Source organism: Hippocampus zosterae, chromosome 7 (genome assembly GCF_025434085.1).
Source record: "Hippocampus zosterae strain Florida chromosome 7, ASM2543408v3, whole genome shotgun sequence".
NCBI classification, from domain to species: Eukaryota; Metazoa; Chordata; class Actinopteri; order Syngnathiformes; family Syngnathidae; genus Hippocampus; species Hippocampus zosterae.
Window position 1 is genome coordinate 18,831,028 of NC_067457.1, and position 21,121 is coordinate 18,852,148.

Genomic DNA, 21,121 nt, shown 5'->3' on the forward strand with positions numbered 1-21,121 from the left:
CGTCTGTGCGACACGGGCGCTCTTGGCAGCATTATCGTCGGCAGATTTAAGAGACGATACACCTGCTGTGTTGACGATGGGGTTTTTCCACGCATGGATTGTTATGCAGTTTTAAGTCAATAACACAAGCGCGGCACTTGCACAATTGAAGGAGATTCAACAATAAATTCTGCCGTGACTAGCTCAAATATTAGCATGCGCGCAAAACCACAGTTGTGCAAGTTCGGGAACTTTTGGAACTGAGGAATTTGAAATGATGCAATATTGTTGTGGCCAGTGAGTGTAAATAAGTCCACGGCAGACCTCGTTGACTGCAGACGCTCTCTTTTATGAACCAGTCAATTCACATATGCTCCTCCGAGGACTCCGCCATCTTTTTCCGCGTTTCCATTCAATCCTAATTGAATTGAATCCCTCCTATTTAATTCCGCTACTCTCCAGAGTCCTCTTTTCTTCTCACGTTGCCACGGCCCCTCTCCCTGCCTAACCCCCCCCCCCCCCCCCCAAAACCTTAGATTTACCCTTCGGCTAGATTTCATCCTCTTTTTCCAATCTCGCCGTCCTTTCAATCTCTTCCCCTGAATCTCCAAGAGTGGCAGCGAGAGGGGGAAGATGAAGAGAAATTAACAGAGCTAAGAGGAATCGAAACGCTTTATGAGGTGACTAACGGAAGGAACGGCGGAGGTAAATGAAGTAGAAAGTGGGGGCAGACGTTTTCCGAGGCATGGTTCCAGATTGAAAACAAGAGGTGGGCGATGAAGAGTGGTGGTTAAACTAATGAAGAGAGTGAACGGAACGGACAAGATGATGGAACTGGACAACGAAACGAGTTGAGATGCTGATGCGTGAGCGTCCCCCCCAGCATCAGCGTCCATTTCTCTCGGTTACATCGAGCAGGATAACGCGGAAGGTACACAGCTCCTCGGGAAAGCCACATTTTCACACCGGTGTGAAATCAACGCGCGCTTTCTTTTCTTTCTCCTCGCACATTTCGAACTGCCTTGACTTTTGCGGCGTCCGCAATACGCTCAAGATAATCTCGTACTTTGCTGGCTCATTACAAGCCGACCGCATGTCGGCCGATCCCTAAGCCGCCGCTGAGGCAAAACGACACCCCCGGTGATTGGACAACAAGCCGAGTATTTAATTAAGACTCTCGCCCATTGGCCGCTTCCCATTCCCTCGGGCAGGGAGGCAGGCAAACCGGTCCCCCTTTGCACTCTGTGTAATAAATGAATTACCAGAAAAGCAATCGTCCCGCTTGAAGACATGGCGCTAATTTTGCATTCTCACCCGTAGATTTTTTTCTTGAAGTGCTGCATTTGATGGGATGTATATTTTTTTTTTCCCACGCGGAATGGGAGTGAATGAGTTGCGTCCGTGAGAAAGCGTCAAAAGAACCTTCGTATCATACGACGAACGCGATTAGGAGTCGCTGTAGGAGCGCTGGCTGTCTTCCGAGTGATTGTGCAGCGGCGTTGATGAAGCCTGAGGAGTAAAGGCACGGAGGGGGATGGGGGGGTAGGGTAAAAGGGGGCGCGCTCGTCCTTCATCATTACGATTACAACCGCACTCACTGACACACGAACACTCCAAGGCGCGCGCAACCTTTTCTTTTATTTTCTTTACAGTTTCCCCGCATCCAGATTTGATTGTTATTGCCTTGATTGCAGTTTATTTTATCCCCCCTCCTGTAGTTTTTACTACTCGAAGTAGGGCATCCTCGCTCTCTCTCTCCCTCGCTCTATTCCTGAAACACATACGCACGCCTGCGCCTCAAGCGCGACACAAAGTACACCTGGTGAGAGTGACGCAGATATGGCGTAAGAAAAGACAAAATGCAAAGGGGGGGAGGGGGGGGGACTGAAACGGAAAATGGTTCGCCCAAAAATTAAGGACAGGGAGAAAAGATATTGAGGCTCCCAAGAACACATGACAAACATGATTCATGAAGATCTAGTCACAGTTACGCATGCAGAAAATACGTAAGTCGCCGAGCATTAGCTGCAAGGTGCTAATAGCACCACCTAGCAAGCAGCAGTGAAGGGGCAAGCGCGGCGAAACGTGAATCAAGGTCACGGGTGACGCAAGCAAGCCTCGCTAAGCAGCAATTGTGGAAGAAAGCTAGACTAAGGATTCTGGAACACAACTGGAGTAATTGGGCAAACAAAAACCAAAGCGTGAGGGTGGGAGCAACAGACTGCAAAGAGGTGTGTGTTTGTGTGGTAGTCACGAAAACAAGTTGAACAAAAACCAACGGATCTTCATTGGATGTGATGGGTGGCTTGATTGAGGGGAGAGACTAGTCGGTGGACGGAGGGACGGGTAAAAAGATGCATTGGCTGGGGGACGGATGAGTTGCTTTGGAACAGGACGGTTTTTCTAATGCCGCGATGAAAAGTGCCTGTTTGAATGCGGAATTTTTAAAAAACAGGCAACTTTATTGCTTCGGTTACAATTTTTGCGGCCACTTAGAAGTGACACGTGTGTATTCAAACACACCAAAAATAGCACATTGCCAAGACACACACTAGTTACATGAAAGGAAAAGCACTCGTGGTCAGCGAAAAACATTGACCCTCTGGAAGTGGTTGCTATCTCAAGTGTGTGGGAATGTGCGTGTGTGTGTGTATGTGTGTGTGTGTGCGTGCATCACGTAAAACTAGGCTAGTTGATACCTGAGGGTTCAACACAAAGACATGCGCGCACACGCATACGATGCGGGGAAACGAATCGTTGTTCCGGCCAGGCTACAGAGGTCCTTTATCGAGTATAACCCTGATTTGGTTTTGTATGGCTGCAGGCTCACCGTGTGCTGCAGCTCCAGCAATTGAGATATGTCAAAGGTCACGCATGCTGTTCATCCAAAATATGATCTTATATATTACAGATAACGCTTGTGGACAGTTTATGGCTATTTAAGGCCTTCATTTTCAATCAATCCATTCAATGGCTTTGAATGCTTTTGATTGATCAGCGGAAACCTACCGTATTTTCCGCACTATAAGGAGCTTTTGGAGTATAAGAATCATATAAACCTTTACAATTGTAACATCTACCAAGTAAAGATTAATGAATATATTTTTTTTTGCTAAATTGTTTTGCTTAACTATGCTAAACGTTGACCTCCACAGTATTTCAACTTTAGGCAAATATGAACCAAAATTAAAGGTCAAACTGCCTACAGTTAAGAATCTGTTTAAAATTCTATAAAAATATGCCCCCTGTACCTACACACAAACTTTATTGATAAAATCCAAATAAACTATTGCCTTGGGTGGATAGGCATTCACAGAAAAGCAAAGTATAAATAATCATTGTGCATTAACCTTCTATCCTCGCATCTTGGAGACTTTGAATGTCCTCCAGGACCCCCAATCTTCATCGCAAACACACCAAACGGATGTTGACAAAAATGCACGGCTAAGGAAAATACACCTGCCATTTGCACCACATAAACGTACATCCCGGCCAGGATGAAGATGTTTGCGATGGTTCTCGCTGTGTCCATCTCTCAGCTGGACTTTCCACTTTTTAAACTTGACCAAAGTCACTTCAACAAAACATTTGGGCTTGCACATGCACACTCCCTGGTTGCCTTTTTTTCGGCCTCCTGCAACACACTGATAAGAACCATTATGTCTCCCCCTCTGCCTCTCTATTATTGTCGTTTTTTTTTTTGCTTGTTCTCTATTTCGCCCCATTTCCCATGTACGACCTTTGTTCACCCTCCCTCCACTCCTTGTCATGTCACAATGAATCGCACTTTTTCCGCGGATTCATAATCATCCCGTTGCAGATTCATTCACGTAGAGTTGCAATTGTTTTTCACCGATTCTTCTGCATTTCAACACATCTAAACACTGGCTGAAAATGATGTCCTTAACTTTAACGTGGACACACTTTTGCAATTTTTTTGGTCATTCAAAAGTTTAGGAAAATTACATTTACGCGTAGATTTTGTGTGATTAATTTCAAGAAGACAGTAAATTTGCACTGTTATCCGGCACTGCCGACTTGTCATTTCTTTATTTGTTGTCCAAGAAAAAGATGAAACTAAAAATCTTGACAAAAACGTGACGGGTAATTCGACATCTCGGGCTGACTCGAGTTTTATTCAATGCACACCCCCCAGGCTGAATCAAGCAACACAGCATGACTGTTTGGATGCGAATGATTCCACATCATCTTCAAAGCTGTTTGCGCTGCCATGAGTCATCGTGCGCGGCGAGCGATTCTGCCTGCATGGACCAGTTAAAGTGTCATCCCGTCACAGCCGAGCCATCTCACAAATGGACAGTAACCAGTTTGACCACATCGGAATGATCTTGAGCCAAAAAAAGCTGAAAGCCCGACAGGCTTTTTAGCGCCGCCACCATGAGCGACTGATTGAGACGCCGAAGGAACGGCGGGGCGCAATAACAGCTCCGCTTCATTTTGGGGCTTTTCTGAAAAGCTCCGGGTGGCTTAGCGACTCCAAAGACGCGAGCAACAAAAAGTCACGTTGCCCTACAGTTGCCGAGCGTAGTCAGGAGGGAGGGAATGGTGAAAAGCAAAGTGCACAGGGTTCAATATGTGGTCCATTTAAGGCTCTACTTGTACGTAACAAAAGGCAACAGGGCGGAGTGCGCGGGGGTCGTCTGGTTACCAAAATGGTACGTTGCTATGGCGGCAACGAGCCATACAGTCGATCGCCAACCAATGCTGACGCAGCAGCAAAGAGAATTAAAAGTACTTTTGGGCCACAAAACTGAAACATTCAAAAACTTCAAGCAAGGCGGTAACATTCGGAATGGTACAGAAGCAAATTAAGTTCCCACACGTAGCCAAAAACTAACACAGTGCAGCTCAGATTTTTTTACCTCGAGATGCGATACGGTTTGTGTTATGACATCAACAGTCAACAAAAGATCAAGACCCAACGGATCTGAGCCGTCTGCCGAAAGCCATGTTGACGCGCTTCTCGTATCAAAACGGCAAAATCCTCAATGTCTCGCGCAAGGCCTTTTTTTTTTTTTTTTTTAAGGTCAGCCAGACATGTCACTCATTCAAGCAGCCAAACACTATCCCCAAGTCATACTCCATTCCATCTTCTCCTTAACACGGAGGGACGGGCCTTTCGAAAAGCCCCTTTTCTCCTCCGGCCGTTAAGAGACAATCTGCTAATTGCTGCGATAAAGGGCTTAGCCAAGGGATCACTAGACATTAGCAGTGCTCCGTGCACAGATACCGGGTTGCAGGTGCCGAGGATTCTTTACAGCTGTCAGAAATCGAGCCATCGCTGGGGAGCTTTCGATATCTTACAAGTAGAACTCAAACTACTCGTGATGAAGGAAAACAACAACAACAACAAAATAATAATACAGTCAGTCCAGGTTGCTACTGGGGGGGTAATGGGATGGCAATGGGGTGTTTTTAGCGTACTGTACTTGGCCACTGCGGAGTTGGTTTAACGTGGTCCGAGTGACCATTTCGAAAATGTACATGTGCGTCATATAGCTGTGTAAAGAAACAAAAAAAATGGGCATTGATTGTTGTCAGTTTGCAACAGCACCTCTTGCTAATTGATGGGATATAAAAAAGAAGGCTCGTAAAAATTAGAGGTTGGAAATTTTCATGCCATGTCCGTAATATATTCATTCATTCATTCATCTTCCGAGCCACTTGATCCTCACTAGGGTCGCGGGGGGTGCTGGAGCCTATCCCAGCTGTCTTCGGGTAGTAGGCGGGGGACACCCTGAAATGGTTGCCAGCCAATCGCAGGGCACACAGAGACGAATAACCATCCACGCTCACAATCACACCTGGGGACAATTTAGAGCGTCCAATAAGCCTGCCATGCATGTGTTTGGAATGTGGGAGGAAACCGGAGCACCCGGAAAAAACCCACGCAGGCCCGGGGAGAACATGCAAACTCCACACAGGGAGGCCGGGGCTGGAATCGATCCCGGTACCTCTGCACTGTGAAGCCGACGTGCTAACCACTGGACTACCGGGCCGCCTCCGTAATATAAGTCATGAGTTATTCACACAGACAGTTTGGCGCAGTGAGTGGTTTCCATATGTCGAGATGGCTAAATGTGATTCATTACATGTATGGATTATTAAACAAGGAAAATCTTTGCCGACAGCAATCAATAGTTATTTTCAAGGTTACCGGCATTTAAAGCAGTAACGGGGAAAAGTCAGGGCCAATTAAAAATAAATAAATAAATAAAATAAAAGGCTGTTTAAATCTGTTTCGTCGGAATTCCAGAGATGAATGGAATGATGGATCAGTTTAAGCATCTGAACAAGACACTGAAAGAAAGCTTTCCTGCGCTCTCCCTCAATACATGCGCAAAAACTCAATGGAATAAAAGTTCAGGGTCGCCCAGTGTCTGAGGACTGTTGAAAGGCATTTTGTGTTGGCGATCGCTAAGTGGAGTGGGACTAGAAAAGGCCAGGAAAGTAAGAGCGTCATAAAAAGTACAATATTTCAGCTGAAAATAACTTTTGAAAGGCAAGAGAGTGCACAATTAGAAGAAGAAAAAAAAACAACAACAAAAGGTCGATGCTAGCCATGAGGCAAATCCCAGAAGTGGCCGCTTCTCGACCAGGTAGTATTTTAACTTGAAATTCAAAGTCATACACGACTGTAAAGACCAAAGTCCCAAATCTATTTTACAAGGTATCCTAACACAGCAATTGTTTGCAGTTCCTTGGAACAAATACCGATATTTACATTGACACGGAAAAAGAATTCAACTTCACCACTGTGTGCGTGCGACACGAGAGCAACACGTTAGCCATACAGTTGCGTTGAGTACGTTTAATATCATCTACCAGACTTGACTTGCTTACTGCAATTTTAGTTTATTTATTTCATACACAAAAGTCCAGTTTTCCACATACGAATTAAATTTTGTGGATGATTTTTCTACTCTTAAAAAAAACAACAACAAAAAAAAAACAATTTACAGAATGACTCAGGCTTTTTGGACACAATTGCTTTTTTGTTTTGGGCAACGCTTCTAATTCAGCACTTTTAAGTCTCCAGTGACATTGCTCAAGCTTGAAAAATGGTGCGGAGTGGTGTTTTGTTTGGTTTTGTTTGTTTTTTTTTTGGTGGGTTTTCATTGACTTAGGTTATTGTTATTGTGTTGTGTCAAACTTGGACCCGAGCGGCAATTAAATAGCTTTCGTGTGGAAAGGAACGAAAGGAATTACTAAAACAGTACGAGAGAGAGAAACCGCAAGGGAAGACGGAATAGAATGGAGGGGGAAAAATAAGCGCGTGTCGCCACAATGGAGAGATTTAAAATGATGACATGGCACTGGGAGCGACTGGGGAGTTCCATATTTCCCTCCGTGATATTCCGACGGTTGTGGGAATCAAACTGGCTGCCCGACAGCCACTCAGCCGTCGCAGCCGTGACGCCCCGTGGGCACGCGGAGTAATTGAGTGGGGGAAAAAAAAAACGAACGCCGCTTGTTTGACATATAAATCAAGGCGCCGTGACGACACTGTTATAGACACACATATAAATAGCCAGCTTTTGAGAACACGAAAAGAATTATCTCTCGACTGGCCGTGTACTTAGGAATACATTTCGTTATCTTTTTTTTTTAATATGTATGCCGTTTAAAAGTCAAATGAAAAGTATGTGTAGCATATAGGATAAAAGGCGACTGTGCATGTAGAAGTCATGTAGCGCGTTCATATCCCCGCTGATTTACGTGACCTTTCAAGACAGACTTCGAGAAGCTTGTAAGGTCAACCAAGGCAATCCAGATAAACTCAATGTTACATGTTTCTTAGTTTTTTGTTTTTTTTTTTAGACACACACATATACACAAGCACATGAACACACGCACACTGACTTGAGCTGCGTGGCAGGGGTGGCCTTTCACCTGCCGAGTAACAGCGCTTTGACTTCTTTTTTTGGTCGCCAGCCCCACATGTTTGTCACTTTGTTGCCAGACAGGATTCTTTGCTTTCCTCGGAAATATGTTTTGCCATTGATGTACCGGCTTTGAAAGACACGAGAAAATTGGTGCGCATTATTGGATTGTCAGTTACGGAAAAAACAAACATCTCAACCGGTCATAATTACGCTCCATTTGCCGTTTTGTTTGTCTTGTTTCATCTTCGCTAGTTTCATCCATCTTCTTTATGGACTGCATTATGAGAAAAAAAAAAACAACAACCAAAAAAACAAGGGGAAAGCTCTTAATTGGGGGTGTCTCGAGTCGAGCTTAGGAGCCATATGTGGTCCACAGCTTGCATTTTTATCTCGGTCATGTTCGGCTCAACAATTGATGATCCTCTGGAGTGCATTAAACGAAAACAAACAGATTCACAAGGAAAGCTTTCACTCAAATTTACAGATATTAACACCGGAGGTTTAATCACTTCAAAACGGATACGGCCAACTTCATAAAACTAATGCGCTCTGGCTCTCATGGTAAAAAAAAAACAAAAAAAAATTTTTTTAAACTAACCAATGTCAAATATGAGAGCATTAAATTGACTTCTGTAATGAGGAGTGACAGTTAAGGTGACAGCAGCCCAACCCGACACAAGGTTCTGCCTTCATAAATATTGAACTCCATACGATAATTGGTCTGGATAATCTTTGGAGAAAAAAAAAAAAAGAAAAAAGAAAATTGGAATTGATTTCAATGCATGTGTGCCGTGGTTAGTCATTCTGCTTTTTGGAGGTCTGGCTAAGTCAATTGTGAGAAACATTGTAACAAAGCAAGTCTAACATGCTTTCTAGTTTGAGCGATAAATAAACATTTGTCCAGGCCAAGTGTCCCACTTGGGTACTTCGTGTCTTTGGGCTTCCTGACTCTCCTTCCTTCTGTCAGCTCGAGCGCACCAGCTAACTGTAATCATGAGGTTTTCAAGTTAATTAGCAAGGCGCACCCAGCTGTTTCATTCCCGCAAGACAAAAGGGCTCACACACACACACACACACACACACACACGCGCACACACACACACACACACACATTTACCTGGGTGAGTCTGGTGTTAATAAAAAAAAAAGAAATATTAGCTCTGCTTCAGTTATAATTAACGGGAGATTTTCCATTTGTCTTGCTCAACCGAAATAAACCAGTCGAGTGAGGGCCTATATTACTGAAACACATGTAATTTTTTCACGGACAATAAACACAAATGCCTGTGCCTGATAAAAACGCACTCCTGTGAGTGAACGGAAGATGGTCACATCGTCACATGTCGCATTGTAGCTACCGCCTCACCCCAAGTCAGCTGGGATAATCATGAATCATGACTTTAGCACAACAAAATCATCAAGCTACTACAATGTAAACAAGGATTTCACTTGGGAACTCGGCATTTGTTAAAAAAAAAAAAAAGATCAAATATGAAGACATCACAACAAAATGTGGCACCTCTGTATTCATGCTGGGAGGTTAATTCACAATTTTGCCAACAACTAACTCTTTGTGTGAATTTAATAAAGTCCCAGAGCAACAATTAACACATTTGGAGCTATTTTCTTCAACAATGACTCGCTAGTGACACATTTTGCAAGCCCCCCTCCCCCCCCCCCCCCACCCATCACCATCCCCAATCCCCGCATCTTCACTGTATGCAATTTTCTCTGCCAGCGACATCGCTGGCTGCATCTAGTCACATCCAGGACCCAAACTGACGTCAACTCTAGCAATTGGGAAGCACACAGGAAGCATTTCATTCACTGAAATGTCCCCCAAATTGTGTTCTGTTAAGATGAAGACGATGAGATCCAGCATGGGGTCTATTGAGAAGTACCTTTAATGAAATTGCTTCTAAGCAAGAGCACCGGGGGACAATCAAACTAATAAAGTATCTTGGGGGGGGGGGGGGGGGGGGTTATCGCTTTTCAGTAGGTGTCATTACTGTGCATGGCAATCACTTTTAGGTCAGGCGGGGGGATAAATGCAGAAAATAGGGTGCTTGTAAACAAAAAGCCAGGAAGATGTGTGAATTTACAAAACCAACTCATTGCGCTTAGCTACCTTACTTTGAAATTGTGACTGGCAGCAAGCCGATCTGCATTTTTCAGTGTTGTAACGAAACAGTGTGGGGCTAATTTCCATAACACTCAACTCAATTCAACTGCATTTATAGAGCCCTTTAAAACAACCACCGCACTGTACACAAAGTGCTGTACATGGAGCAAAAATATTTCATGACAACAAACAAACAAATTCATAAAGACTGTAGAAAGCACAAAAACAGTCCAACTGAAAATCGAGTCTCATGCTGACTCTCATGCTGAGTCAAAAGCCAAAATTGAGTTATAAGGCGAGTTTTAAACATGGGCAGCGAAGGGACTTGCCAAACATTCAGCGGGAGCTCATTCCAAAGAGAAGGACCAGAAAAGGAAAAGGCTCGATCCCCTGTGAGCTCAGTTCTCGGAACCGCAAATAGTGTTTGGTCCTCAGACCTAAGACACCGGGCAGGTGTGTTAGGATGGAGGAGCTCAGAGAGCTAACTTGGGGAACCAATATTTTATTTCTCTTTCTGCACATTTAAAAAAAAAAACATCAAAAGTAAAAGTGAGTGGCGTTAAAGTGTGCAGAAGTAGAAGATGTGACCCAGGTGACACTAGCCGAGTCCGGTGCGCCGCGTGCTTCAATGGTTTCCAAGTCCGACTCAAAGTCTTTTATTTGGTCCAACCCACCCCCACCCTCCTTATCTCCCCATCGTCTTTTGATCTGGCAAAGTAATTTGAGCTGAGCCGCAAGCAGGTATTGGGGATTGTGACGAGCAGATGCAGCAGGGTTTTTATTTCCTCTATGTTGTGTTTGGGAATAAACAGTAAATTACCTCCGCCAGATTGTGGTCACCACACGAAAGTGGCTTTGACATTTAGTATTTTGTGATATATCCGGGGATGAATTTGTACCTTTTAATGCGTCAAGTGGAATAATGTTTTTTGTTTTTTTTTTTTTTGCAGCAAAGTCAACCGATGCCATTTGATAAAGAGAAACACTCATTTCAGATAAAGACTGCTATATTAGCCACTAGCTAGCTTTCTACTTCCTGTTTTGTTTTATTTCCATCCATTCCCTCTCAACCAGAGTCACTATTGACTGACTTTTTTTTTCTCAACAAAAGTAAAATATTGCCAGGACATTTAAACTTTTGATGACGACAACAGTATGGACTCGTTTGGATGCGCTGACAGCCTTCGAAGTACAACTCTATGTACCGTACCAATTACCAAATGAATTTGTACCTTTTAATGCGTCAAGTGGAATAATGTACTTTTTTTTTGCAGCAAAGTCAACCGATACCATTTGATAAAGAGAAACACTAATTTCAGATAAAGACTGCTATATTAGCCACTAGCTAGCTTGCTACTTCCTGTTGTATTTTATTTCCATCTATTCCCTCTCAACCAGAGTCACTATTGACTGACTTTTTTTTTCTCTCAACAAAAGTAAAATATTGCCAGGACATTTAAACCTTTGATGATGACAACAGTATGGACTCGTTTGGATGCCGCTGACAGCCTTCGAAATACAACTCTATGTGCCGTACCAATTACCAAATGAAAGAACAAACCGGCTTGAGGATGGAGCAGTTTGATTGGAGCTTTATAATAAACAGAAGGGAGAGTAAATCTTTTGGCTTGCATTCAAATCGAATGAGACTTTTTTTATGCCTTTGTGGGGGTTTTGTTCGCACACAATCCCATCAAACGTGAAGGAACACTGGCACTGAGAGGAACACGACGAAAAAGTGCAAGGCGGGGGTAAGCTTTGCCAACAACGTAAACACATTCCAATGATAATTGTTTGTGCGAGGAAACAAACCCAGAGGCACAAATTGTGATGTAAAAAGCCCACCATGTGCTGTCAAACAATTAGCTTAGACTCCCACGTAAAAGCGCTAGGACACAATGCGTGTGAAATGAGCAAACAGGAGTAAGGGTGTTGTCGTGCTATTGGTTGGAGTCACGTCGTGAAAGCATCTGCTCACTGTCTGACCCGCTAACCCACAAGCGAGCAGGTGAGGGGGGAGGGCGAACATGAAGGGTGACAACATTGTGGGTGGGGGAGTGGGTGGGGGAAGCCGGAAAGTAGTTTTTAGGACATCCGTGGACACAAACAAACAACAAGAACGCCATTTAGGTCATAATTAAGCGGCTGTTCATTTATGATAATAAATGTAATTGTCTGACCTTCTGGGTGTTATTTCAGCCTATTTTGCAGCCCGATACGATACATTTTGCTCACTCCAATGATGATGTCAGATCTTCCCAAATATGTTGCACGGCATTAAAAGTTGAATGGCTATGTAGTATTTTGTCCTGTTTTAATCATGTTTTTGGTGAGTTGACTGTCAGCAATAGAAATGGCTGGTTGGGCAAGTACAAAAAGTCAATCCGCATGATGCAGTAATACAGGTATTAGTATTTAAGAAATGAACATTATTTATATTTATACAACCCTCATCTCATAGAATATGGAAACCTGAGAGTGTGATACATGCGACCATTTTATTCAAGGGCTGCCAATACAATTATTTGCAGTTTGGTTTTAATGTTATTATAAAAGGACTATTTATCCCTGTGCAGTGTCCTGACTTAGATGCACTGAATGCCATCCAAAAGATGACAGAGGGGATGTTAGGTAAGAAGGTGACAGCAGCAGCCTCAAGCTGTGAGCTGAGTGCACCTCCAAACGGCCTGACGGGGCCTGCGGGGGACATGATGAAGCATGCACATGCACACCCATATTTTTTATATATATATATCACACACACATACACGTATCTTCCATTTGAAATGTATTTGGAGTGAACCAGACGTACTTTAAATGGTGGCATGGGCCGACTTCAATTAATAAGATTTTGAAAGGGATTAGTTTATTCTGAAAACAGCCATATCTCAGTCTCAGAGGGTGTGCACACTTGTGCAACCACACCATTAGTTATTTAGGTTTTCTTATCCTCGGAAAAGACCTTTTTAAAAAAAAATGGTTGAACAGCGATGTGCTTTTAGTTCTACTGCAGTTGAAACAAAACCGATACAGAATGGTGAGCTTGTAGAATTATATAAAGGCAAACACTGTTAGGTGGCACACGGGCCACGGATAAAAACATGACGGTTTTCTGCGGATCTGAATTTCAACTGCATTTCTCTCATTACAGTCCACTTGCATCGGATCAGGGGGGCCGGTCAGCCACTAAATCTAAATAGGGCGATGGGCATGATGATTTTTCAAGTAGGCGCATCAGTTAGATGCGTTTCGGACCTTGCAATATTCGCGAAAGCTATGAAAAGTTACTTGCATCTTGATTTTTTTGGAGGTAGTTTGCTGACAAACCAGCAAAATTTACAACAGAGCAAATTAGAATTTTTGTTTTCTTCATGCTACATTCACATGAACCGTTTTCATAACTGAATGAGGCATCGTTTCAAGGGTGGATTGTCTTGTACAAACTAATGTACCTTCCCAACCAGCCTGGAGAAAAAGGGAAGCGCGCAATCATTAAAACCGGGACGGTCTTATTCAATGACACCCTGACTCCGGCTGTCAGCGGCGAGCCAACCTTTGACCGACGCCGCCCTTCATTCATCAATCCATCTCTATCTCCTCTTCTTTTTTAACATGCATCGCCACGGTCAAGCAAATACCCCCGATTTGAAGCTTTGTTTCTACTTGGTGAGGAATGCGAAATACCTTCGTAATGCGTACGCACGCAGCCGCGCACAAAGCAAAAGGAGGCACCAGCTGGATATGAAACTGTCTATGTTAATTTCCCATCACAGAGTCAGTGTTTGTCGCCTGTCCCCTATGCATGCGCGTGCAAGTTTGCGGTCACGCCCTGAGGGATGTGCCATCTGGACGTGACCTGAATATTGTTTTTAGTATATTTATGGCGCGCGCATGGCAGAGAGACAAGACGTTCACGTCATGTCTACCTCGTTTGAAATAATGGCAAGGCTATGGAAGACTGGCAGATGAGGCTAGTGGCGTGCATGTTTGCGCGAAATCTCACCTGCGATAAGATTTTTCAAAGTTTCATACTGCATGATTACATTTGTTCGTTAACCACACCTCTGCTGTGCTGCCCGACCTACCGTTAGCAAACACATTTGACACCAATTGTACTCAGGACAACACTGCGTGGCAAAAGGTCCTAGGAGGAAACCATACAAAAAGAAAAAAATGCGCTGAATTGTGGTGTGAAATTGAGTTTGCATGTCTACCATGTGGAGAACCACAAACAAAGGCTCAAGAAGCCATTGCTTAAAAAAAAAAACAGGGAGTCTGCCGCAGTTTTCTCCGCAGGGTGTCCGGGCTCTCCCTTAGAGATAAGGTGAGAAGCTCAGTCATCCGGGAGGGGCTCAGAGTCGAGCCGCTTCTCCTCCACATCGAGAGGAGCCAGATGAGGTGGCTTGGGCATCTGATTCGGATGCCTCCTGAGCGCCTCCAAGGTGAGGTGTTCCGGTCATGTCCCACCGGGAGGAGACCCAGAGGAAGACCCAGGACACGCTGGAGAGACTATGTCACCCAGCTTGCCTGGGACCGACTCGGGATCCCCCGGGGAGAGCTGGAAGAAGTAGCTAGGGAGAGGGAAGTCTGGGCTTCCCTGCTAAAGCTGTTGCCCCCGCGACCCGGCCCCGGATAAGCGGTAGATGATGGATGGATGGAGGGAGTCTGCCATTTTGGTTTGAAGTAGCCATTGTAGGTTCATGCAGGCCATTGTTCCGTCTCCTTTCGAGATGAACTCGCCCAAAAGATTTGGTCAAATTGAGTTGTGTTTCCACAAAAATTGATGTAAATGATGTATAAGGTGTGTCAGAATGATGATGATACATGCTACAGTTGAATTCAAAAATGTGTTTTCTGACGTGTTAAAGCCCTGCCGCAAGAGCAACGAATTCACTGGAGGAATAATAAACAGCGTCTCCAAAAGGGGCTTTGTCATTGTGTCTTCAATGAACAAGGAAACCTTTTTTGTAGGGGGGACAAAGTCAGATAGTGAGCATCCATCTTCCAAACTGACAAAGAAAAAGACAACATGAGGGGAGCGAAAATGGATGCTGTGGCTTTAAAAGGAAATCGAATGGACTGACTCCAGGTGCCACGCTCTCTCATTACAAATATCAAAAGAAGCCATCATCCAAAGAATCTTGAGGTCCAATTTTTTTTTTTTTTTCGGAGGCTACGGGGCTAATTGAATTTAGATCTCTATCTGGCAAGATCAGAAAATTACGTGCACGTGGTCATGTGGAATATATCACTTTAGAAAAAAAATGTTTTCCATCAGAAATGTCTTACACATGAAAGTAAGACTGAGAATGAACAGATTCATTTCAGAAATGCAGAATAATTTTTGAACGCAAGACCGAGCCATAAGAAACCACTTTTTTTTCGAATCCACTCGCAGTGGTATCGACAGAAACTACACCTTCAGGTCACCTTCAAGTTGTCACCTTCTTTCAAAACAAATGTTACTCAAAACACGTTCAAGGTTATTTATTAAATCGAAATCTTTGGATGGGGTGCCAATCCAATGGATTCCAATATCTACTGATGACGATTTCAGCCCCCTCAGAACAACTAACCTGGTATTATTATTGATGATTCAATTTAAAACCGCACAGTTGCACACTCAAGCCCACCTCATCGAACCAGCACATCTTTTCAATGTTCAAAAGATCTTTAAAATCGATGGTAATTGAATCGAATTCTTCAGGATGGAAGCGAGGAGCCTCAGAGCTTACTCAGTCACCATTTCCAATCGACCCCTTTCGAACCCTCTTTCATATATCAACTTCCAACTGTAAAGACAGTATTCATCCGTGTATAAGCAAAGAAGAGCCCTCTTGATGTGTTTCAAGAGTATCCATCGCGAGCATTGAGGCAGTCGTTAATATCACGAATGCCTCCTCGCTGGTCGCGACATTCACACTCCGGTCTATTACGCAGCCCTCCTTCAGGCACGCTGCCTCACGATCCCCCCCCCAATCCCCCTCCCTGCGCAATGGCTCTCTCTCCCTCCTCGGCACGGCGTCATCATTTACAGTATATGATCACCCTCTTGGAGAGAGCCCGCTATAAAGCACGGAATTGAATGCATGCTGATGCGCGTGCCAAAGTGTGTATTGCAAGAACATAAAAAGTATGGCCACATTTTTTGCATTGGTGTCCACAACGGAATATAAATCCATTCATCCATCGAAGTTATTACACCCGCCGGCCCAAACCAATTAAAAAAAAAGGTCAATTATTAGCAATGGCATGCTAACGGTGGACAACGCTAAATGATTCATCAGCGGGCGTCAATCAATTGTCAATATCCGGTGATAGCTTTCAAAAAAGCCGGGTCGAGGGAGGCTTCGTTGCGTTTGACAGCCCGTCCAATTTAAAATCGAGGACTTGCATCCAATTACGCGACCGCGCATGACGGCGACGTTGGATTCGGGGTACATTTGCAAAAAAACGAAGCGTAACATTTTCACGCCTCGAAAAACTAATTTGGAATCACGGGTGTGAACTCCTCGGTCACATGGCGGAGACAAATCGTCTGGAGATAATCTGGATGAACAATCAGAGCTGAATGATCCTATGTGACCATTTTTGGGGGTGCTTTGGACTAGCGCAGAATACGTTAAAGGAGTGTAGGCGGTGAAAGATGTGCGAGTTGACTTGCTGGTGTGCAAGTGCAATGTAGCGTTGTGGAAATTAAGCCTCTGGAGGGGTAGGGGGTGGAGAAGGCGGCAAGCTGAGAGGGGAAATCGTTTTTTTTTTTTAAAAAAGGATAAAATCCTGTCTCTGTTCACAAGCACCTCCTTTGCAAACAATAATTAAGAAATTCACTTGTGGCCGAGTGATCCGAATTGAAATACTTGAAACAGGATTAACAGAACAAGGCCCAAAAAAATGCAGCTACTAAGTCAAATCACTTTGGAAATGATTCAAAATTAATACCTTTTCGTCTTCGCCGAATTAATTTTTTAGTCGTTCACTTTTGTTATGTTGTATTATTTACCATACTTAGCAGGCATACTTCATTATCATCACAAACAAAGTCATTTTGTTTGTTCGTTTGTTCATGAGGAAAAGTTCTGTAAAACATTTAGCCGTCCTTTTATCTTTATTCATTCATTCATCTTCCGAACCGCTTGATCCTCACTAGGGTCGCGGTGGGTGCTGGAGCCTATCCCAGCCGTCTTTGGGCAGTAGGCGGGGGACACCCTGAATCAGTTGCCAGCCAATCGCAGGGCACACAGAGACAAACAACCATCCACGCTCACACTCACACCTAGGGACAATTTAGAGCGTTCAATCAGCCTGCCACGCATGTTTTTGGAATGTGGGAGGAAACCGGAGCACCCGGAGAAAACCCACGCAGGCCCGGGGAGAACATGCAAACTCCACACAGGGAGGCCGGAGCTGGAATCGAACCCGGTACCTCTGCACTGTGAAGCCCACGTGCTAACCACTGGACTACCGGGCCGCCTCCTTTTATCTTTATTGCTCGCAATATTATATTAACGTGAAGACTGCATATTCTCAGTTGAAATATTTTATGGATATTTTCTGACAGGTGTGAAAGAAGGTCTTATCTGTCCACACCGCTTCCTACGATTATGCTGTATCGGCCGTCCCAACAAAGGAGGATGTCAGTGGTCTTAACTGGTTTTACCCGGTCAATGTGTAAGTCACAGCACTTTCGGAAAAAAAAAAACAAAAAACATTTGACCCAGAATCAGACAAAATCACTCAGACGCTTTCTACGAACCGCATGTATTGCCAACTGAGAAGAAAAGCCGAGTATCCAGGCAGTGGGCCGTTAGCGATAACGGCGTACATTTTGGTTCCGATCCAATTTAGGATTGTTTAGCCTTGGGGGAGCGTCTGCATGAGTGCCCCCCCATTGTGGCTCAAAAGAGAATTGCACCGCCTTTCCATTCCATTCATTAACTCCTGCCGTAAAATGTCCTATGAGCCACGGTGTCCTCAAAATGTCAGCAAATGTCATCAAGTATCAAGACGCTTTTCATTATTTACCTCGTTTTTGTTCAGCATCTTAATGAGATTCATTTGCTTGGCTGCTTCACCAACTTCTCTAGTTAAATGTGACATTTTATTCATCTTATTACGAGTCTGCCGCAAGCTTTTTGTTTTGCTTCCTCTTTCCGGTCCGCTTTGGAGGTTTGTGAGGAGCATGATAGCAGTACCCGCAGGCCCATACACAGTTACGAATTTGATCGAGCGCAATTGAGGAAAACCCGTCCGATCTTTGCTCTGCCTTGCAAGTCTAGACCTGACCTAGGAACCTTCAGTTTTTTTTAAAACATTGATATAGAAGTCCTACAAAGCATTGAAGAAATCTACAAAAGAAGAAAAAAACAAAAGGAGAACGTCTAATCATAGCCAAGACCGGCTGAAATTTTTACAAATGTGTCAAAACTAAGCTGAAAGGAGATGCGCATTTGATTTTTAATTTTCATGCAGGAGTTGGAGTACCAACTTAACCTGTTGCGTCACTGGCGGCGGGCAAATTGAGCAGTTGTAAAGCTTCTGTGAAGGACGTTGACTTGTGCCTGGACATGGATGAAATACTCTTGCCGCAAACAACCCACGACCCTCATTTTCCCTCGCCTCGGTCTCTCTAAAGTCTGCCAAGGAAAGCTCAAGACGTTTTTGGAGAACCCTCAAAATTAAGCATCATATCAAGATACGGTCACGCTATTGCGCCAAATTCAAGGAGTCGTGGTCTTATTTCAAAAACTCTTTCCGACAGCTGTCGTCGAGCTTTGGCCTCCCGACTTTCGAGCACCTGTGCATATTTTGCTCTTTTACCAAAGGCAATTTCCATCTACTCTCCACACAACCGTGCTCCAGTTGGCTGTGACAGTGACACACACTCCTCGGCGGCCTCCAGCCTTGAGCTAGCCACTTCCTGCATATGCTCCTCCCCTCCACCGCTTTTTTCACCCTCTCCTGGCAAGTTCTCAGTCGAGCCAAGGTGCCAATCCATTCTTCTATCCCCCGCAACCGCTCTGCATCTTCCTCATGATGCTGTGACAAGTTTGGCCGATCAAAACCAAAAGATGTGACGCCGCGCAGTCAACATTTGAACATTACACTCCACTTGGGAGAAGAAAAGTGGAGGACAGAAGGCTCAGGGGGGAAAAAGTGTAAGGAGGGGGGGGGGGGCAGCACCGCGTTCATTATGTAACAAATTTAAAATGAAATAGGTTGAGCTTTATCTATGGGAGGGAAAATGCTGCGTAAGGAAGTCTGGGAGATGACTGCTATAAACAACACACACACACACACACACACACACACACACAGAATTTGGAATAATCAGCTCACGTTCACGCTGCCACAGCCCGAGAGCTACCGCAAGAATATTTATTGGCTACTGGCTCAATGGCCGTATTGAAGTCAAAGCTAGGAGGGGGGGGGGGGGGGGGGGGGGAGGCAGAAAAAACGAGCAAAAAAAGAAGCGGCAGCAGCTACGGCTCAATAGCTCTTCCTAACACTCTATGCATACACATCAAAGTAGCAAAGAAAGAGGATGGTGGCGATGTGAGGCGGGAGGGAGGGGGTGGGGGGGGGGGGGGTCGGATGCTCAACCAGTGCCACAACCCCGCATGTGCGTGCGTCCGTTCCTAGCCGTACCTTGCGCGTGCGTGCAGAGCAAGACGAGGGCGACGATCCACAGGAAACAGCGCGCCATCATCCCTCCGTCGGTCATGCTCATTTGTCGTCCGCCAACAACCCCCCCTCCTCCTCCTCCTCCTCCTCCTTCCATCAGACGGCGTTCCTTGCCGCTAGTGCGGGCTCCGACGCATCCTCTACGGCAAGGTGAGCGCGAGCCCTCTGAGCTCTTCTCACCGGGCCGCATGCTGCTTCACATCCAGAACACGGGAAAGGAGGGGCGGAGGGCGGTAGAGATGGGAAAGGAGAGAGGATAGGGGGATGAGGGTGGCGGGGGTGCGCGAGTTTTCTCCTTCCTCCTCCTCCTCCTCCGTCTAACATAGAGCAAATAAATCCATCATATGGCGCTCGACGGTGAGAGGAGAAGTGACTTGTGAATCAGCCAGCAATGTTGAGGTCGACTTGGCATGTCAAATCCACATTTTTCCTCCTCTGGGATGCAGCCAAGCATTCTCGTGTCCCACAAAAAATAAAAAAGAATAGATCCTTTTTCTGTGTCTCTAACCCCCTCGCAGCCTCTTCTACTCTTTTCTCTTGAAGTGCGGATGCTGGAATTGTTGCATCTTTCTCCCCGTGGTGGCACAAAACCATCAGCCTCGCTCTTGGTCTCTTCCTAAAAATAAACTTGCCGTGTTGTGTTCAAGCTGTCCCCCCCCCCCCCCCTCTGGATTGAAATACAAAGGAAAAGAAGCCCCTCTAGTCTCGAAGCAGAGGAGATGCACCCCGGTCCATCCTTCTGCCGCGTCTTCCTCTTGCGAGTGAGGCGGGGAGAGCCTGACTGGTGCGAGATGTTGCCTTCGAGTGCTCCTCGGAAGCTCTCGCGTCGTAAGTCACGAGCGTCAGTCGCACGCGAGTCACCGCCCGAGCGGCTCCGTGATTAAAACTGCTCCGGCGCGAGGTGGTGGCGGGGGTGGGGGGAACACTGGCTCACACGAATCCTTCCACTACCCTCCACCTTCGCTGATGGTCTCGTTGGACTGAAGTCAATAGAGGAAGGAGTTTGGGGGGGGCGGGGGGGGGGGGGCAAATGAAGCTCTCCAGCCTCATGCGTGGGTGTGACTACTGGTCAGGGGATGGGCCATTGGGAGTGATGCAAATGGTACAAGAAAAAGTCTGAAGGAGGGGGGGGGGCAAACACCTAAAGAGACAATGATGGTGGTGGTCATGGTGGACCCCAAAAAGGAGGCAGGGGGGAGGAGCAGGGGGGAGGAGCAGGGTGAACTTGAAGAATTGTATTAAAACACAGAGAAAAATCAATCCTAAACAAACAAAATCCTGAAAACAAAAAGAATCCAAAGTAGCAAACAAAACCAAGACTGAAGCAAAAACTAACCATGACCGAAACATGACAGTAGCAAACACACAAAGAATGACACGACACCGGGTGGTTGTGCCGGGAGTCCCTTTAAAGCAATAATTGCATAAC

The 21,121-nt window shown here is 45.1% G+C and overlaps 1 protein-coding gene across 6 annotated transcripts in view; it reads right to left on the minus strand.

The window, feature by feature from the left end:
- csmd3b (CUB and Sushi multiple domains 3b) overlaps positions 1-20,670 on the minus strand; it is a 180,967-nt gene extending 160,297 nt beyond the window's left edge. For 5 of the 6 annotated variants that reach the window (XM_052070278.1, XM_052070281.1, XM_052070279.1 and 2 more), the window contains exon 1: positions 19,657-20,670. In XM_052070278.1, coding sequence (XP_051926238.1) covers positions 19,657-19,882 — 226 coding nt within the window. In that variant the 5' untranslated portion in view covers positions 19,883-20,670. The remainder of the gene's footprint in view (positions 1-19,656) is intronic. The other variant, XM_052070280.1, reaches the window with a different exon arrangement.
- Between the last annotated feature and the right edge of the window lie 451 nt (positions 20,671-21,121).